The 21337-nt window shown below is 36.9% G+C and overlaps 1 protein-coding gene across 1 annotated transcript; it reads right to left on the bottom strand.

Annotated features, from left to right (window-relative positions):
• Nucleotides 1-5873: 5873 nt before the first annotated feature.
• LOC139708783 (cell division control protein 45 homolog) lies at nt 5874-21133 on the bottom strand. Its single transcript, XM_071620731.1, has 18 exons — nt 21072-21133; nt 19253-19405; nt 17971-18108; nt 16714-16785; nt 16002-16070; nt 15393-15500; nt 14885-14946; nt 13920-13970; nt 13241-13360; nt 12489-12560; nt 11310-11468; nt 10446-10500; nt 9730-9780; nt 9264-9319; nt 8256-8478; nt 7531-7652; nt 6763-6839; nt 5874-5938 (listed from the first exon to the last, which is right to left on the bottom strand). Exons 1-18 carry the CDS (start codon nt 21120-21122, stop codon nt 5874-5876), a joined length of 1704 nt encoding a protein of 567 aa, XP_071476832.1. The 5' UTR covers nt 21123-21133.
• Between the last annotated feature and the right edge of the window lie 204 nt (nt 21134-21337).

The following is a 21337-nucleotide window of genomic DNA, read 5'->3' as shown; positions in this document are numbered from 1 at the left end:
TTCTTGTTTTTGACATACATGTAAATCTGCTTAGAACTAATACAATAAAGAAGGTAGAGAGCAAAACTCTGTACAATCTTGATTCATTATCAAGTACATGTACTTTAAATGGCTGGATAAGTAAAATCCATTGGCAATTGAGAAACAGAAGTATGAAAGCCTCTGAGTATACTATGGTAGACTTGATACCCATCTCATTTGATAAAATACTCAGTTGTAATCTATGGACCAGGAGATCCACTAATGAACAGTTTAACTACGCCGTAATGCCAGGAGTTCGTTTAAAATTTCTTCACACAAGTACACAAGGTAGATTCATGTACTTTACATCTATTCTGCTGATGTTTCAAAATGTATGATGATGCGGCCTTTATTCAGGCAATCTATGTTAACTTCGATCTGCCCTACTGACAGAGTGGATCATTATGCATATGTGGATGAGCAAGGGAACTTGTGATCTCACTCTGGTTAAATATCTTTCTCAGCAGAAGCAACAAAGTAACAGTCGGGCAATGCAGAGAGCTCCAATAGGCAATTTCTTTGTTGACAAATCTCCACCGTAAGTACCGTCAAAAGTATTCAATAAAAGGCACAAGTGTTTGTTATTACCATACTATTTTTATTCCTCACTGTGTGTCTCTGAACTTCTTAGTTGTCAAAGTACAGTGTTATAGTGCTTTGGTATGGCATGACCTTGGCATAGAATAATTCATAACCAAAAGAGAAATATTCCCATTAAATCGTTTTTATGAGATCAAAAGTTGAATAAAAGGTCAAGAGTAAATATGATTTGTCAGAAATACTGACATTCCAATCTCTGGAAATGGACTAAGTGTTGTAGTTATATTTCATACTGTTCTACTTGTATTTCTGCGATGGTTTCATGCTTTATTTTCAGCTAGGAGAAAACATTCTGGAAAATTTGTATAGCTCTTGTTGATTGAGAAATTGCAATCATTTAATTTCCTCTACACTTTCATATAAACAATAAGCATTTGAAACACATCATCAAATGCTTTCAGACATGATCTGGACAAATTTGTTTTCAAATAATTTCCAAGGCTTGAGGGGATTGAGATAGGAAAATGTGAAATCCTACATGATGAATGGTAAATATGACAACTGTACATGTATATACCAGGTAGTCCCAGTCATTCTACTAGTGATAGGTGTGGCTGAACTGTTGAACTGTGTCCTTCAAAAGCAATTTGATGTCTTTTTCGCCATTTCGCCTTAATTTAGATGACCTCGGCCATAAAAATCCTGTGTTTGATATCAAGCTGATTTGTATTCTGCTTTTATCTGTGATTTAGTATCCGTGTTAACATTTTGTGTTTGCGGCTACTTTGCATCATTGCAGGGAAAACAGCAGTGAAAACAAGGACTCATTTGACAGCATTTTCAAGGACATCTTTTAGTTGATGCATAAAGTGCTCAGTGGGAAAACTCTGCATGAAGAGGCTGAAGTTTTGTCGTCAGATGTGTGCATGATGTCCTTGAGCGATATGAGATGTGAGATTTTGTTGCACTATGTACAGATTGTACTTGCAGAGTATGTGATCTTACTCAAGTTCCACCTCAACATTATCTTCTGGCATATACAGCCTCATGAGTAAATGCAGTAGACCTCTTTGTTTTTGCTGATCAATGCATAAATGAATATTTGTATGTAATGTATGGACAATATCAACACATCCACTACATGGTCAATCAACCATAGGAGTGGAGACTTTCAGTGTTGCAGTTGTAATGAACATTGTTTTTCTCTACTAAAAGCCAAATGGTCTGAGTGTATACTTTGTATATATGTTGCAAGAAATGCAGTAATATCAAATCATATATAGTGAGTTTAATATTATCTCACTTTGCCAGTTGACGGATGCTTATTCATCTTTTGTCTGTTTGGACATATTGTATAAATAAAACATATTCACCGACTGATAACAATTTATACAGCTTATGAACAGACTGGTCAATACCTGTTTTACATAAATCTTCCAAGTTTTAGATTGTGGATTATGAAAGTGACTACAAATTGTATGTGAAGCAGTGAGCATAACACCAATCTAAAACAGTGAAAGCCTGCATCATAGCCAGGGGTTCGTTCCTTACTTGTAAGTAAGTGACATCCTCTTTATGTATTCCTCCCCCAATCATTGTCTAATGCAGCCTGTTGTCCTTTCAAGAAATTGCTATTGAATGCATGTACAGCATCCTTGTGTGTCAAGCAAACCCAAGTACACAAACAGGGTCATAACAACTGCCAAATACCAAAGTCAGGTTTTTCAAATGGTGCTGAGGAAATGTGATTTTTTTTTTTTTTTTTTAAAGTTTTGCTGTAAAACGGCAATTGCAATATTGAATTTTTCCGTGTACTAAGGTAAGTAGGTTACATCGTCAAGGGGGCTGCATTTGTAGTCACTTGTGTAAATGTTCATTCAAGGTAGCCACTTAAATCATTGTAAGCTGGAGACCATGTAAGGTATATTTACTGATACATTTTAATATGAAAATACATACACATGTACAGAGTAGTCTGAAATACAAGAGTACTAGTATAAAGATTACAAAGATATAGCATTTAAAGCCTCAATTCTTGAGCAAGTTTTCAGTCCAGTATCAGAGAATAGTGTTGGTGCAATTGCCATCTGAAAGTGCCATGAAGATCTGTTCCTTCACATATATGTTCACTGAAGCAGAATGCAAATTGTGTTTAAATGAGCGCAAACTAGACTTTTTGTGCTCAGAAATTGCCCATAAAATTGTCACCATACAAGATTTTTTTTTTATAGAAATTATACAGTGGACTCCCATTATAACGAAGTCCTTGGGACCAGCAATTTTCTTTCATTATATTGAAATTTCGTTAAACCCGAATGAGTAGACAATAAAAATACATAGAGCTGACAATGTTGCAGCCCTATATTTTACTTCATTGTAACCAGAATTTCGTTATGACCGTGTTCGTTATAACGGGAGTGCACTGTTTATCGAATACACATAACTAAGACTTTTATCATTCACTGGCTTACATTTTATCATTTACCATAGCAGTGATCAAGAAAATTTCTTTAGAAGATAAGGTAAAGAAAAATGACATAGATCGTCAGGTGTATAAGGAACCAGATGACTCAATACAATGAAAAACTTAAAAGAAAAAAAAAACAGAATGAAAAAGACAGCAATTCTGATTATCATTGGTGCAGAGAAGAGGAAAATGATTTAGGGCACATTTACTCTACTCTTAAAGTCCACAGAGCTGCTTCCTGTAAACCAAGTATAAACACAAGAATTATCAATCTCTATGCAGGATGCCACTTACATTTTTCTCTAGTGGCCACTAAAATCTTTGTGAAATTTGGTGGCCTGAAAAAGAACTGTATAGGAAAAAGAAAAAAAGGAAGCTTGGAAATGCATGTTGTTTCTGAACTCTGATTGCAGGCCTTTATTGCAGCTTTAGTTTTTGTATACAGTATGATCTAAATGTTTTGTCTCTTCATACAAAGTGTATCATATTTTTGAGTCATCATGAGGAAGAGCCATATTGCGCTCCTCTCACTTAAATTTTCAATAATTTTGAGACTCAAAGAACACATACACTGATTGCCGATACATTTGTAGATTTCAAGGGCCCTAAAGTGATTGATAATTGTAGTTGTGTTTACTGGAATCTTAGTTTTCCAAGAAAGCCGTCAAGAGTCAACGGTTTTGGCTGTTTGGTGGCCCAACATCAATTTCTAGTGGCCTTGGCCACCAAAATGTCTAGCCCTGCTACATGTACCGAATGTCCCCCAAAAAAATTACAATGGTACCCTCCACAATGATAGCTTTAAGAATAGTGAATCGATCCGAATACAATTTCAGGGTATGAAACTACAACTCATTGCCAACATCTTACAGAAAACCCCATTCAATTTGCTTCAGTGGTCAAAGAGAAATCAGGAATTTTGTAGAGGATGTCAGGAATCTCTTCTCTCCAAGTTCTGTCTATTGTCTTCACACACAAGATCATCGAAGTGCTAAACTTGGAAGAATCAGACTCATGACATGCTTTACAACAATCCACATTTATCTGTGACCGCTTAACGTAATCGGATGGGATTTTCTGCAAAATAGAGCTAAGATGTTATATTTTAAGACCCTGAAGTAGCATTTAGACAGTTTAATCATATTGGGTGTTATCAATGCGAAAATCTGATTGTAATTTTTTTTGGGGGGGACGTACTGTACACTAAATCCGAAGAGACAATAATTGTTTTGCAAAGGTTGCTCTGTGTAGCACGTCACATCCAGAGTGACTGTGGATAGTGATTCAAAGATACTGGTGAGAGGTAGTCTACTTGATTGCCATCTCAGATAACAATATTCCAGGAGAAATATTGATATGCATCTTTGACATAAGCTATGTGCATAATATGCAATGCTTGCAGAACAGTACCCTGATGCCTGTTTTTAATGATAATGACAGTCTTGTATATATTTATGTATAGAGATACATTTGAAATGTTATAGAAGCTATTTATGAAGATCTATATTTCAAGAATTATATCCTTATTTATCTCTTCTTTATGTTGAAAAAATAAAGCTTACTAAGAAAAAGGACTCTCACTTGTATTTATCATTATTTTCTTATTCTTTTTATTGAGCAATGATTACTTTTAGTATTTTTCAAGTGAGCTGAGAAAATACTTGCAGGAGGTGACTGGTGCTTCAGAATTGTAACACTACCCTCAAATCGTTTACTTAGGATATAAATATAGTTGTTAAATACCTTCAAACACTATGATCAACAACAAATAAAATTTTCGTGTATTTTTGCAGGTAAGAACCTGCACATACATTAGTACAATGGCTAATCTTCTTGTGGTAGGTATAGATAGCAAATATATGCACACAACTTGTTCTCGCATATTTGCTGACGGACTATAAGAGAAATAAGCCGGGGCATATTCAAAATGGGCGATGGCCAAAGCAGATTCCTACAATACAAAGGCTTATTGTAGTTTTCTACAAGACTGCAAATGCAACACATCACAGGTGGTATACTAATATCATAGATACACATAGACTCAGACTATTATTGTTTCATAATATAAGTGCCACATTTAGGGGATTAGACACAAGGACTGTTCATAAGTTAAATATTAACCAGTGAACACATACATCACTTTATGGTTGCAAAACATTTCTAGCTTGACCAATCTCTATTTACATTAAATACATATGTACAATATATTGAATTTTTACAGATGAGTTTACACAAAACTTCATAAATTTCATAACATAAATTCTGTGAACCTGTTCTAGTCATTGGCTGTGAAAATTACTCAAGACAATAATTCAATACACATAAAGGGTATCAGTTCATCACATAAGCCAATTTATGACAAATGCCCAGCAAATGAAATCTCTACCCTGCTTCCCATGAAGCTTGTCTCTTGACATATGATTTGATTTGTTTAACCATTTAGTCTACTGTAAAACACAATATTTTCACGGCATGAAATTTTCGCGAACTGGAGCCGAAAGCCTTTTATGCGGCATGAAATTTTCGCGAGTTGCCTCTAACATGCAATGCACACAGTGTAGACAAGACTTGCATGCATTTTAATTTTGCGAATCTTGCCTCGCGAAATTCACGAATCTTACCTCGCGAAATTCGCGAAATTAAAACGCATGTGAACATTCCTCGTTTTACAGTATATCTTCAGTGCTATAAGCTAAACTTTGGGGCATTGCTCAGTTTATGATCATGTTGTACAAGATGCATGTCTAACTCTGAAACATGTTAAGATACAATTTGCCGAAAGTTGTATGCATATTGCAGTTGTATACTACGTGAAAGGCAACTGAAGCTAGCAGTTCAACGTCACTCATGACAGCAGCGAGATGAGGGCATCAAAGAACTTGCTTCTGTCTTCTGTCTTCAGTTCCATGACTAACAAATGAAACAAACCAAAATGCACCTGATTTAGTGACTTTGTGCAATATTTATTACTGTAGACACATGCAACAAAATGGTGAATTTATATATCTGTACCACACTATCGCTTGTCATTATTCTTTTCACAAGTTGAATATAAGAATGCTTTCTCCAACATGCAAAAAGGAAATTTAGAGGAACCTGCACAATAGTATTCAATATGTATACAATGAAAATTAATTTGTAAATTGGAAGCAAATTTAGTGTTTCCTTGCCATTTCATGTTCAGGGCATAAGAGGAGTACTGCAAAAAAAAAAAAAAAAAAAATTTTTAATGTCGTATTCACTGAACCGCAACAGTTTTGTTTGTTTGCTTGTTTGTTTGTTTGTTTTTTGACATGACATGGTATCAGACACCATTTTGGCATCGAGTAGTAAGTAGTTTAAACTTTTTTTTAAAACTCATTCACATTTCTCAAATAAATCCAAATATAGTTATTATTCTGGGCTCCATATTTGGTAGTAGTTGGGCAATAACTTATCAGTTGCGAGAATGCAAACTATTGCTGTGGTAACTGCAGTTAATGCAACTAACAAAAATTACAACCTGCTTTGTGAAACTTAGTCCTATTTCCCCTAATATAAAAACTCTATTCTCAACAGCACTTTGTATCAAGATCTCTCAAGAACAACACATGCGAGAGTATGCAGATATTTTGAAATACAACTCCTTATTTTAAAAAAAAAAACATTTTACTTTATTTTCAGTTCAAAGTTACTACTAGTTTGCATGGCCAACATGTCACGGATGTAGTTTCTGTGACAGCATCAAGACTTACCTGAGGGGTCAAAGTGATTGTGGAGTGTCCTCGATCCAGTCTTGTCTCCGGCTTGCTCAAAGGCTCTCCCAAAGAAACTGAAAAGTGGGAAAAGTTACATCCCAAGATTGTCATTATTGCAAGAAATTTCTATAAATGAAGTCTTATGGAACAGAAAGCAGTTGATCTCAGCCCATTTGAATCCCAAAGTCTGACAAAAATGGGTTTTGTCTAGAACTGTTAGCAAACTTGTGAGAAAATCAGTCGGTTCCAGGTGGGATTTCTCAAGTATATGATGATCTATTAAAACACAGATGTCTAAGACCAGGTTGGCTGATAAGTTTCCCCTTAAATTTAATGCTTAATCAATAGTTATACCTGTAATGGCATTTACACACACAGAGTGAGTGACCACTCTGTCCTTGGAAGCTAACTGGCTCATAGCAATTACTTTGTGCCAATACCTGAATTACTTGAAACTATGGACAATACCATATGAGGCAAGCCACACAAGTTTACAACTATGCAGTAGATGCCATTTGTTCTCTTCATTGTCTCAGAAAGTGATCAACATTGTTATGCATTTCAATAGAGAATGATATTCTTTCCTTAGAAATTCACAGCATAAAAGAGTTGTGTGACAAGTACATTACTGTCAGACAAACAATTACTATCTGACAAATGATTACATATCAAGGACATCATCAAAATATTCATTAAATTTTTTGATAATCCCTCAGTGGGGTAGATGGTCAAAGCTGTAGTCACTTCTAATCACGTCAGACTTACTTCCTTGCCGACTGCTCCAGCTCCGGCAGTGGAGGCACGCCTACTACCAGTGACGTTCCAGTCTCGGTGTCAAGGGGCGCGGTCATCACCAGGGGGAGGTTCTTTGCCCTCTTACTCTTTGACTGCAAACAGACAGGAGAAAGAAATCACCATTCATGCATGAATTGCTCCATGCATTGCTTTCTGTGTCTATACTTGTTCCTCTTTTTTTAACTTTTCTTTTTTGCTATTACACAAAATTTGGTCATTCCTTGGAATGGTGAAAACATGCTTAATAAGTCCCAGATTGATTTGAGACAATACTGGTACAACAGTTTGGGAGTTGACTAAAAACATTTTCTATTGATATGTTTTCTGTGGAATATAAAGCTGTCGTTCATTGGTAACAAGTATATTTTGAGTCATGCCTGAGAAAGGGTCAACATACAGATTGCAGGGCAGAAAGAATAATGGTTCCATACACTCATGATATTATTGATTCAGAGTGTAATGATAAAGGTGATGACAGAAACTAAAGCAATTTATTCTCTGTCTTTAAGCAACTCCTCGTAAACCTTGGAACACCATAAAGGCAAACTTATAGTAATTAAAGTCAACACCAGACACATACTTAAACAGATAAATTTAGCAAAATTAACAAAAATCTATAGCATACTTCAGAAAAGTGTATTGTAATCATGAGTCTCATTTTAACACATTTGTAGAGAAGTAGCAAATCTACTCACCATTTTGACATATGCCTCCAGAGTGAATCGAGCCAGCATTGACAGGCAGTTGGGGTGGGCAAAGAACTTGGTCTCTGGTGTGCCCTCAGGGATAAAGGCATAGAGGAAGGGTCCAGCACTGACCACTTGACCCATGTCCAGTAGGCTCTGTACCTCTGTGACCATGGCCTGCAGCTGAAGCTTGGCCGACTCCAGACCCTTGTGAAGACGGTCAATGTACGACCTGGGACACGTGGAACATTCAACATCAATCTATTTCAGTTCTTCATAGACACATACAGGTGACTTGAAAGACACTGCAAACTCTGTCAACACATGTTTACAAATTAGTCCCAAGTATAATGACTTATGTGAGGTTTACTGGACAAAAAGAATTAATCCTGGTTCTTTTCTTGAGTTTTCTTCAGGACATTGTGCAAATTAGTGAAGAAAGAAGGCCAGCGTGTAGCAAAATATTATTGGTTTAAAAAGCAGCAGCATCCTCTTTGCAACTGTACCCAGCTTCCACAATATGTCACCATGTCAATGCCACTATTGTGGGGGCACTGTAGCATGGTGGATAAGACTCTTGAATTTTACTTGGATGTCCCATCCCATAAAGTGCCTACATCCTTGGACAAGATGTTTTTACCCTCTCAACCCTCTCAACCCAGGTGTATAAATGGGTACCTAGCAACAGTGGGGCGATAGTAAAGGCAGGGCCCTCTGGTAGAGCAGTGGCAGCACTGAAGAGGCTACCCTGGATAAATAAGACCTTAATATGATTATTATCACTACCATGCAGCCTACACTATGTCAAATATCAGATAGAGAGTATTTTCAATTTGCAGATGAAAAAATACAGACAATCCTTTAATTCCTGTAAGATACAATAAAAGAGGTATCGGGCCAGTTTCACTGATTAGTAATATGATGCCCACGCAGACAGATCAATCAATTAACCACATTTATCTTCAAGCATGCCAAAGCCTGCATCAAAGACAGGCGTGGCTTTCTTCATACACGTACCTTGACAAGCAGTCCAGAGCATCCAGAAATCTCTCCTCCGATGACTTGTCTTTGTCCTGTCAAATCCCCATAGGAACAAACATACAACTATCACAATCTCATTGGAACGAAAATAATGAACAAGATATTTGCATATGTTCCAAGATAAATAATGTCAACATGGTTAAAGTCCTGTGTCACAACACATAAACTTGGATGATGATATGACAGATAGGCACTTTTTCACGGAACAATGATTTTGAATACAGCTCGGGCACTTCTCACTGATTGTAATATTACTTCAGAGTAAATGCATGTGTTACTTCATTGGAGATGATGCCTTCCTCCTATGTGAAATCTTGTTGTTATTTCAACTAACAGATTCCAAGAAAGCCTTAACAGCACATGCCTTCCTCCTATGTAATTTCTTGTCAGTTTTCTAACTCAAATTCAAAGGCCAATTATAGGGGGAAAAAGTGATACTTACAATGGATTCCAAGACAGCCTCAACAGCATAAGCAATGTCGAAGGCACAAAACTGTGAAGGAAACAGAAAAGAGGAATTATATCATCGAATACGAGTCATATTAGAAAAGGCAACGACAGAGCACACCATATTCCATATTCCTTCTGATTTGGACTTGTGCTTAAAGCAAAACATGGCATGAATGAGAATAGTACTTGCTAACATTCAACACGTTCCAGTTACTGGTATCTGTCAGTTCATAAGGCATTATGACCCGAATTCACGAAGGTGGTTTAAACTTTGTAGACCATGGTACAAATTTAGACCATGGTCTAAAATAAGCATGAAATAGGCCCATGTGTAACTTTGACATGTGTGTATGAATGTGCATTTGGTACTGGACGTCTGTTGGCGTACGCAATCTGTCAATCGTATTTACGCAGAAGAAATTTGCATAAGACATGGTTTAACTTTAAACCATGGTTTCAATTTTACCACCTTCATGAATTCTGGCCATTATGTTCCCATACTTTATGAAGGCTATCAAATGTTAATCAACATCACAAATCAAAGACCTCATGTTGACCAGAACTCTCTCTACCTTTAAAAATATTGAATATTAAAAGATCTTGAAACCAGTGACAACACACATTGCTGATTTTGTTTTCTTCTTTTCTTTTAGTTTGCTTATTTAGTATTTGTTTATATAAATTGCAGAACAGTCAGTCAGTACATACCTTGTTCTTGAAGCCATACTGAGCATGGAATGAGGGCAAGGTGATATTGTCCAATCTATGAGGCAAAACAAAGGAATTGTTTTAACTGTATTACATTATGTGTTAGAAGACTTAAACTGTAATTAGTAGGGCTGCCAACCTCTGCAGATATGCTGTTTGGTCTGCATGCTAAAAATATAATTATACTGGTATATACTTAATATAAAGAACAAAATCACAAACAAAAACATAACATGAGCTTAAAGAAAAAATGCCCAAAGCATGCTGAATGAAATTTCAGAAAAAAACACATATTTCATTTCAAATGCACATCTTCTTTAGTGCCATTGCCTAGACCTTTGGCAGAGGGCTTCAAGCTTTTGTTTCCACTGTAGCTTGGACAAGTCCACCTCCATATACATGTGGATTGAGTGAATGCAGCAATATTAGTAGAACACATCAATGAGAGTTTGAGGAAAATCGGACAATCCGTTAAAAAGTTATGAATTTTCAAAGTACCTGCGCAGTCGCCGCTGGATGAGAAAACTACTACAGTGTATGATGTCAGTCAAATGCATATAACAATATAAGGAAAATATAAAGAGAACTTCACAAAATTTTATTTTTTTGAAAAAAAAAACAACCAAACATACATTTCCTTGCCTTGTCACTGATGTATGTTATGGGTAATATTAATCCCCCACCTTCTGAGAGAGGCAAGTCAAGCGTTCTTTTATTGTGTGAGAGAAGTAAAATTATGTTGAGTATGAAGGTAGACTTGTCCTTTAAAGCAGTTCAGTGCTTCACCGGGGGCCAAACATACACACACACAGAAACAAGGAAACATCTGGTTCAGTCGCCACCAAGGGTCTCTTCGGGACTCACCCAAACTTCTTGGCGGAGCTCTCCAGCAGGTCGCGGATGTTGTTCTTGAAGGTGATGTCCATGGCGGAGAACTTCTGCCGGCACTGGGCGAGGGGCAGCCCCATGTCTGCCAGAAACTCATTCAGCTTCTTCTTACCCTTCAGTGTCCACAGCTTCAGCCTGTGATGCCACCATGGGTGAGTCAGAGAGACAGATTGACAGTTCAGAAAGTCTGAGGGGTCATGTACACTGAACATTCTGCGAGGTCTGTATTTTCACGAATTTTGCGAGTAGGGCTCTACTAGTGATTTCAAGACGTGAAAATATGAACTCTGATTTCAACATGAATGTGACATGCATGCATACATTTCTCCATTCAGTAATGTACTCCACAACTGCAAATTTAACCATTTGCAAAATTGCCAGAAGTCCTGATTCAAAAAAATAAAATAAAAATTTGACTCGTTAAATGTGTGCCATACACAGTATTCCATACTATGTTCAAGTTGGCTTTTGTACATAAGACTAAAATTAAAAAAACAAAACAAAAACAATAGTAGATGTTTTGTCGCAATTGGACCCTAACTAAAACGAATAACAAATAAAATATAAAAAATGGTATGGAACTTGAAAGTTGAATATGATTTCATGAAATATATATTGCTCACCACATTTTTTTTTTTCTAATCTAATATCATTCTGGAGAGAGCAGCAAGCGCTCTGAGTAGTCTGTAACTAGTTATAGCGCAATACAAACAATTACTCATACTCTATAAACATATGCAAATTAGATGAGGTGCTGAAATCATGGGCTCACAAGTCTTCCATTGACCTAGAAATAAACCTAAACTAAATACAGTATAAGGGGGAGGGGGGGGGGTAGATTGTGATGAAATCAATAGGAAATCTTGCGTTCTTTGCGTCAAATGTTTTCAGTGGAATGCCATGGCAGTTTCACTCCATGTCCTCACTGGAAAATGACTGAATTCTCATATCAATGTCACTCTGCCCCTACAACATCATGTTGCTGATACTCTAACCCCTTGACGAGGAGCTGACTTTGCTACAACACACATTTCCCATAGACGTCTGCCCGTGTATTCATGGGACTAGTCCTCAACGGGTTAATAGGCAGAAAGTTACTGACATAAAGTAGCATGAGTCTGTTTCTGTGGACATTAAAAATTCTTACATACTTACGTGCATGCTGTGTAGGATGAGTGCTTTAGACTCTCATACACTGACCAGTGTCTGTAGAGCACAAGTTGAAGACTGGCACACACAAGTTATTAAGGATCACAATATTGATAGGTTGTTGTTGTTGTTTTTTGTAATCACTAAGCAGCCTTCCCTTTCATTATCTAGTGGTGATTACAAAGCTTTATAAGTTATCATTACCCAAGTCACTGAAATCAAATCTGCACATACAGTAAGTTCTCTCCACTCCCTGGAAGGCCTTTGGTCATCGTGTAAATTTATAACCCATACATATGTAAAATCCGATCACATTCATATTTAGCTTTCTACCAAGTACAAACCTTGGTGGAGAGAAACACTTCTTGTCTTGTTAAAGAATTCAGTCCTCACATTTCAATTTTTGGGGGTAAATTTTGAAGTATACAAGAAGTTCATTTGTATTGCCTCCAAGTGAGACAAAACTAGATGGAAAAACAGGCAAATTCATTTTACAAAAAAAAAAAAAAAGTATCTAGTTGTCAGGGAACAGATGCTGCGACTATATTAAATGATCTAAACAAGCACTTTTGCTTTATCAATATCATCTACTTAAATTTCTCGCCCATAGTCAATTTCTGCAGTCTTCTGTTCATTGCATTCAAACATTTAGAGGAAGATTTGTAGCTCATAAAATCTTTTCAAAAACAAGCTAAAGTGAAAATCACACATTTCACAGCAAAAACCCAAATGCAGGGTGAGAATTCATCAAAGGATACTCTGGCATGAAGGAGATTTTCATTGAGTTGACAGAGACAACATTCTCATCATCCTCCCCACGATGGTTGTGTCGGGCCACGTGGCGATTTAACTCTGTCACGTCAGATACGTACTTCTCCCTGAAGGACGAGAAAACAAGTCAGTCAGCCTTCTAATAAACACTTGACCATTTCCCCTAACATTGTCATGGAATATTCCAGTAGAAGAGCAGGATGTTATCACTGACTCGCTTACTGTAAAACAAGACATTTTTGCTGCATGAAATTTTAGCGAATTGGAGCCAAGGCCCTTTTTTGGGGCATGAAATTTTCACGAGTTGCCTCTAAAATTCAATGCATATAGCGTAGACAAAAATTTTCGCATGCATATATATTTCGCGAATCTTGATTCTTGCAAAATCAAAATGCACTAAAACATTCCTTTTTTTGCAGTATCACTTGACATGGCTTACAAATCAATCATGAGCATTCAAAATGAGCACAGAGATTGATGGACGATGTGACATATGTGTCTTCAACTCGCTTTTCATTTCCGACAAAGATTCAGAATTTTGATCATTATTCGTCCTCTCTACACACATACATATGCTTTACATACATGCCTACTAAACCAAAACACAATGTAATGACATGATAGTTCACAGAAGTAGCACACTTCAATCGCAATAAACAAGAATACCTGTCAATCTTCTTGTGCAACAGTTGATCTGTCAACCCAACAATAGCCCACCTTTGGAAGAAAGATATTAAAAATATTTTTCAAGAAATGAACAAATATGATTCACTGGTGTAAAGTTCCATTGAGAATAAACACAGTACAACAGTGAATGATAAAGAGAAGCCAAAAGGTAAAAAATCAGAGAACATACACTGTACATGTACAATGAACCTGGACCATGCATAGGCATGCGAACCTTACACGCATGATTTAAAAAGACACACAAAAAGTGGCACTCTGAAATACATATTCTGCAGGGAAAATATCATAAATTATCTTAGTTTGAAGTGGAAATGATATGAACGAAGCATGCAAAATAAACTTTCAGAAAAAAAAAAAATTTCAAGTCGAATCTGTAACATCTCACTTTGAATGAAGCATACACATATACAAAGTGGCACCTTTGGAATTCAAAACATAGAAGCTCAACTGAAGATATCCAAACAAACATTCTGACTTCATTCAGTCCAGTCACTTTTTTGCATCATGTAGTAATAAAAAGGAATTACTTGCCTAGATTGCATTTAAAATGATTTCTGTACAGATGAGCTTTTTCCGGCAATTTTCTTTGTCAAATTTTCACTTCTCAGGCTTTATGAACTGTGGTGTGGAGAACACTTATGCCCAATGAAATCTTAGTGTGTCCGCATAACCCACAGTTTGAGCTATATCTTGATTGAGCAAAATATATAAATTAATTCCACAGGGCACTCACAAATCTATGATAAACTGGAGCAAGTTTGAGCATGAGTGTGCCCTACTATTAAACATCGAAGCGCAGTACAACTGGAATAATTACAGTATTTTTATTTTAGTCGCTAGTGGTGATGGGTGTTTTCTTTCCAAAAATATCAACATATCCAAATTAGTCAATCATTCATGGAACTACCAACTGGTCAAGAATATGAAAAGAATGAAATGCATACCACAATAGGTCATTTGTGTCCTTTGACCGCTTCCATGCAAGGTTGTACATCACAACAGCAGCCTTCAGCACAAAGAGAACAAAGTGGATATAGCTTAATCGGATCAGGTATTTATGCTGGAACTTGATTAATTCTGGCAGAAGAGATTGACTTTCAGTCAATACCTTCATCAACTACATTGATGCTTGGTAGTTTAAGGGGGGTGAAATTTAATTTTTTACATGACTAAGGTCAGAAAATATCCTTGAACATTGCTCACATTTATGCAGAAACAATCAACAGTGAAAAGCAAACTTTTTGCAAATGTTTTCACCTACCCTGTCAAACTCCCATTGTTTACTTACCTTTACTGCGTAATAAGCTGTGAGAAGGACCGACTTGTGCACCATCCGTATGAACAAACATTCAAATGTTTCATCCTGTATTTATTTTCCTTTCTATGGGCAACGTCTTCTTAACAGATTACTGTAGATGATGGAAGAATATGTAACCGGATAGGCTTACTCACAGATGAACCAAAGTACGAAAATTCCTCATAGTCAAAGAGGATCTTGGCCCTCCTCTCTTCCCAATTTCTTCTCTCTTGACGTCTGTCTAGCCTCCTCTCAAGAGCCTCCTGTCATATAAAAATCATGAAACATGTACACCAATCTCACTCAGGAGCAAGAGTTGAATATTAGTGCTGGCACAAGTGATTTCCTTTTTAAATGTTATAATAGAATACAGGCAGTTCAATGAAAGTAGAAACATGATTACATTTGTTGTAAAGAAATTGACTTTGGCAAATGCAAGACCATGTGATATATCAGAAAAAAATGTGAAATAGTGAGGCAGTATCATTTTGCACAGTACAGAAAAACATGCAAATGTATGGCTGAGATTGGAGGGATCTCTGGAAACAGTAGTATGTCTGTGCCCATGAAATTTAAAAATGAAAATAAAAGATGCATGTTTTTAATTAAGGTTCAGTGGACTTGGGGGTATTTGAAGAATTCTGATATGTTTCTTTAAACTGAGAAGAAAATACAAGCTTCTTCCTCTGGAAACTTTAGATTGGATTTGAAGTGTGTACACTACATTCATTACAAGCAATCTATGGCCCTGTCTGCTGATTTACCTCATCGTATCGTTGCCTTTTTCCACTTGGCTCTGATGAGTCACTCTCAGCACCAGAATCTTCATCAGACTAGGGCACGAATGGGGGAAGAACGTGACAAGCTTGATCATTAGTTTTTACTCCTCATGTTCCATTAAATAATTCTTATTCTGATAAGATCTGACTCTTAAAGATACATCTACCTCTCATCTCATCACAACAGTTTTTAGTCTTTGTCTGTTTTTGTTGTTGTCATTATTGTTGTTTCTTTTTGCTCTTCTTTTCCATGGATTTCCATGGAAAAATATGGATAGTCTGTCATTAGTAAATGCATTTCTCTATATTAGCACTTATGGAATCTCAGGTCCCTGGCATTTGAGGAGTTTCTCAAGCAGATGTGTTGTAGATGTGAAGACATTACATGACAAGAGTTGATCATAATCATAACCATGTGACTTGTCTTTTCCCCTTACCAAAGACATAACAATGTCACATGCATTTAGTTGGAAATATGTCCTCATGCTATTGATGGCACATTTGTCCTGAAAAGTAAGAAACAGAGCATGGGGAAAGTCACACTGAAAATTTCACTCTGAATTAGCACAGCTGATTGAATTCACAAATATTTTATATTTAAACATCATATCTAAATAGTTGGAAAGAAAACACAAGTTATATGTCTGGAATAATCAACACCACAAAAATATATAAACATAATGTGTCCAAAACAAACCTCGTCATCTCTGAACACATCATCATACGAAGGGATCTCAAAGTCATCATCGGGACTCATCAACAGCTTGACCTGTGAAGAAACAAGTTCAGTGAGAACACCTGATTTCAATGAAGTTGGGATGATATTGGCGCAGGCTCAAATTCCATTTGTCAATTCATAAAAGATTCATGGTGCATCACAGAGGCAAAACCATCTCATTGTAAATGATATCTCCACCAAGGTAACCCTGCACTCTTCCACTTTAAACTTAACCATATAACACATCTAATTGACTTCTTAGGCAACTCATTTATCATGTTAAAGGGACGCAGTCCTCACGAAATTTAAAAAAATATGTTGTTGTTGGTACCTCCAATGAACTACTTTCATCAAAAACAAACTTTCAAATCACCAAATAAGCTCGTACATTTCGGTTAAAAAAGTGTGACTCTGCAAATGAGCAAGTCTTGGCGGAGAGTCATACGTCATCGATGCACAACTCTTTCCAGCGGTGTTCTGCTCGTCATCCCTAGTTATTTATAAATACATGTTTACTATTTATTTTTATATTAATTGTATATATGAATAAGCTTGAAATATTTTGTTTGAAATAATAAAACCACATATTGTCACATTTTATGAAAAAATCAGATATGATCATTTTGAACACTTAAATTGGTTTTCTGAGGCACGGCTGTCAACTTGAGAGTAGGGCATCAATGACGTTGCACCTTTTGGCAGGCTCTTACACGATCGCTTGCAGGAATTATTTTTTTTAAATCGCGTACGGAGACAATTTTTGATGTCCACGCGTATAAATTGGTGAAAGGTTATATTTTTTACTCTTCTTAATTATCAGTACAGTGAAAATCTCAGGACTGCTTCCCTTTAATAAGGATTCTGTCAGGATAGATAACTAAATAAAGTTGACCATGACCATGAGTCAAAAGCATAGCCTGACCAGGATGCTGTTTAATTCTGAAAGATTATTACTCTGGGAGTGGATTCTGGTTTAACAAAAGCAACTCACTTTGTCAGTGTCTCTACACTGATTACATTCATTTAACATGGCATGAAAGCTATAACACACGATGCAATTCAGTATAATTATTTAGTATAATGTTCCACAACTTGGCATCCAAACAAAATCTGAGTAGCTGAATGTATCTACACAAGACAAAAGAATGATTAAACAATCATATCAGGCACTGCATTCATACTGTTGGCACTAAGAGATTACAAATGAAAAAACAACAACAACAAATCAACACTTGCCTGAGTTTCATTGTAAACATTCCAGAGGTCAAGAGGTCGATGGTTGTCACAGATGAAGAAGATGACATTCTCGTCTGGCTGCAGCGTCTCCAGGAGGTTGATGCTGCCACCACAGTTGATCAGGATGACATACTTCACCTGTTCACAGGATGGTGGGATTGGGATGGAAGGTCAGTGTGCAAGTCTAAGAGTTAATCTTGAGGAGTTCTTCATTCCCTCACAACCTCAGCATACTTCTTTGACATCAGTAGCAAAGTCCGTCAATTACCCACAAGGCTTGCCAAACACAATGGCTTGCTTAGATATAAAATCATAACTTTCTGTAGTGTCTGGACTGCTAGATTCTACAGATCAATAAAACATACTAATTCACAGACAAAAAAAAAAGAAGAGAAATATATATATATATGAATATACATATATATATATATATATGAGAGGGCAAATAATCATATTTTGGTACAAAACTTGAAAAGTTAGATATTGAGTAATATGTCAGCAAAAACATATAAACATCACTTTAAAAACGTATTTCATCATTTTGGCTAAAGAAAAGAAAAATCATGCCAAATCTATAAACATTTCAGTTGGCTGCTCTGTAATATCTACCCGAAAATTAATGTAATCCTCTGAAAATATGATAGAGCATTTTGTGCACACATGAAAATCCCTGAAAAAAAAAAGGGAAAAAAAAGACAAGATGGTGTTGCACATGGTCAGCACCAGTGGATTTATTGAATAATCATTGTCAATTCAAAGTCAGATTATTAAAAGGAGTGTTTGACATGGAAAACGAATGTTTGGCTTTTGACAAGACAATTTGTTTTATTGTTTTTTGTACTTCTTCCTGACACAAAAAAATGAAATAATTGTAGATATATCTGTGACATAACCATCAAAACTACATAATGTACTCAGGATTTGTCCCAAGCAGGTAAGGAAGAGTCTTTTTAATTATACTGAAGTGAATTGCATCTTTTCTATCCAAGAATCACACAGCAAATTATAACAGACAGAGACATACAGATTCTTAAGATCTTCAATAAACAAAGACAAAATCAAACTTGAAATCCCACACCTTCCAGAATTGTCTTTTACCAAAGAGTCCCATACAGCATACTATACTACTATAGAGTAGGATCTATGGTATAAACAGGAATGAGTTCATGCAATTGACTTGCCCATACAGACATGTGATGCTTATCTAGACCCTGGCAAGCAAGTATGCAGGATAGTACGATCCCTATGATTGATGACCGTGATGATGACCTGTGATTCATACCTGCTCAGAATGTTCAAAGTACGCCCTCTCCACATCATGCTTGCCAGCAACAGGAACTAGTGTGTACTGGATGTGATCCCATTGAAAGAGAGTCTGGAGAATCTTGCAAGCACACAAGGCATCCACGTCATTGGCCACAAGCACCAGAACTCTCTGCATGTGAATAAATATAATTTATTAACATTAGAGTTTAAACTCTAATTGTCTCTAGATACATAAACGGATCAAGTAAAAGGGAAGAATAAACTGTTAAAATTTCAGACTCTCAGAGTCTCTTTTTTATAGCTCTTAACACTGCTCAAGTATCAGCACCCGCAAGGTTTGACCTCCCGTGCCAAGGTTCGATTGTACGCAACAAGTTTCTACATGTAGCAGGCGGTCATATTTTGGCGTTGTGGTTGATTTGTGGGTGGCTTGCATTTGTTATTTAGATGGAGTGACACAGTAGTGTCTAGAGTGCTAGAATCTAACGTAGGTCGTTAGATTTGATCACACTTAGATATTTAGAAGTAGAACAATATGAAGGTCTAATCTAGAAATAGTTCAGAATCTACTAAGTGTCTGTCTAGTAACATCTCAACGAACAATACTCTTTCCGTCTTAGCTAGCTAGCTAAGAAAGAGTATCATTCATTGCGACATTACTACACAAAAGTACTAGACTCTCAGTAGGCTAGATTCAAGTCAAAGATTGTGAATAAAAATAACCTAGCGCTACATGTAGGTTATGTTTATCACCTCCGCCAAGGTCCTAGGATTAGGAAGGGGAGGGTTAAGTGATCATCGACATTAGTTTGTCTGTTTGCAAAATAACCAAAAAGTTGTGAATGGATTTGAATAAAACTTGTGGAAAAAGTTCATAAGGACCCAAGGAACAGATGATCGAATTTTGGTATTGATCTGGGAATTTTTATGGAATTTTTGAAGGATTTTTTGATCTTTTTGCAGATGGGGTCACTGAACTTGGGAGTTTAAGGCCAAGCTGCGCATATTTGAGGTTTGCATACGCACTACTCCACTCTAGTCTGCTCGGCCCGCTCGGGCGAGGCGCCACATAGCTGAAAAGCTGATCACATCACATAAACAAAAAGCTTCTATATCTGTAGTGTATATTGGGAAACTGGGCGATTTTCACCATGCGTGTATAGACCTAAGGCTAATAAATAATTAACGGAAATGAGCTGCTTGGCCTTGCTTGCTTGGGCTTGGCGCATACGCGCATGGCGGAGGTTTGACCGAGGCGAAAGATCGGTCTCTATCTGGTCGTCGGGGAATGTTCCGCGGAGACTGGGTCTGGCTTCACGGATCCCCTGTCTACGGAGGAGAGCGATAACATAAAAATATAAAAGACTCCTCCAGACAGACGGATCTTTCTGTCTAACGTTGGGCAGAGCGGAGGTCTGCGCTCTACCTCTAACGTTACTTACTTAGTAACTTAGCTCTACGCAACGGCAATTCGGCAACACACTTTTCAAAATATTGAAAAAGAGGTGCACCTGCAAGAACAGCATTATTAGTAAAGTTAGGTATGTTGTACTCATTACAATATGATAGGTTGGATTACGATCTGGAGTGTTGGTAATCAGTGACTGCAGATGCAGTAACAATTGCAATCGCCAGGCCCTACCCTACTGTAACTGCACTGACCACCCTGACCACAATGTATGCAGCTCAACTGCCTGCAGAATCAACAACAAACACTATTTTCAGTATGTGGGACTGTTCTGGTATCGAAATCGTACAATAGTGCTAGGATAATTGCCGGGGCAAATGAGCCCTATTGACCTCAAATAAATGTCAATATCCACAAAACTACTTACATGATGCAGAATGACATCGTAGAACTGCGTTCGTATGTCTGTAACAAACATTATTTTCGGGCAAAGACTAAAGATTGTCTGCTACGAGTTGAACAAAAGTGCGAATGAAGTTCGATCGTTTTTCCCGCGACAAACTCTCGACGTGATTCGGAGAGTTGATGAAGATTGATGCATATTCATATATGAATATTCATGATGGGGGCGGCAGCCAAGTTAGGAAAATTTTAGAGAAGGTCGACTTTTGATATTTAAGAAGCATTGAAGGT

Source organism: Diadema antillarum, unplaced genomic scaffold (assembly GCF_040938485.1).
Source record: "Diadema antillarum isolate AM-2024a unplaced genomic scaffold, OU_Dant_1.0 seq00001373_RagTag, whole genome shotgun sequence".
Taxonomy (NCBI): Eukaryota; Metazoa; Echinodermata; class Echinoidea; order Diadematoida; family Diadematidae; genus Diadema; species Diadema antillarum.
This window is presented reverse-complemented; position numbering and strand designations above follow the sequence as displayed.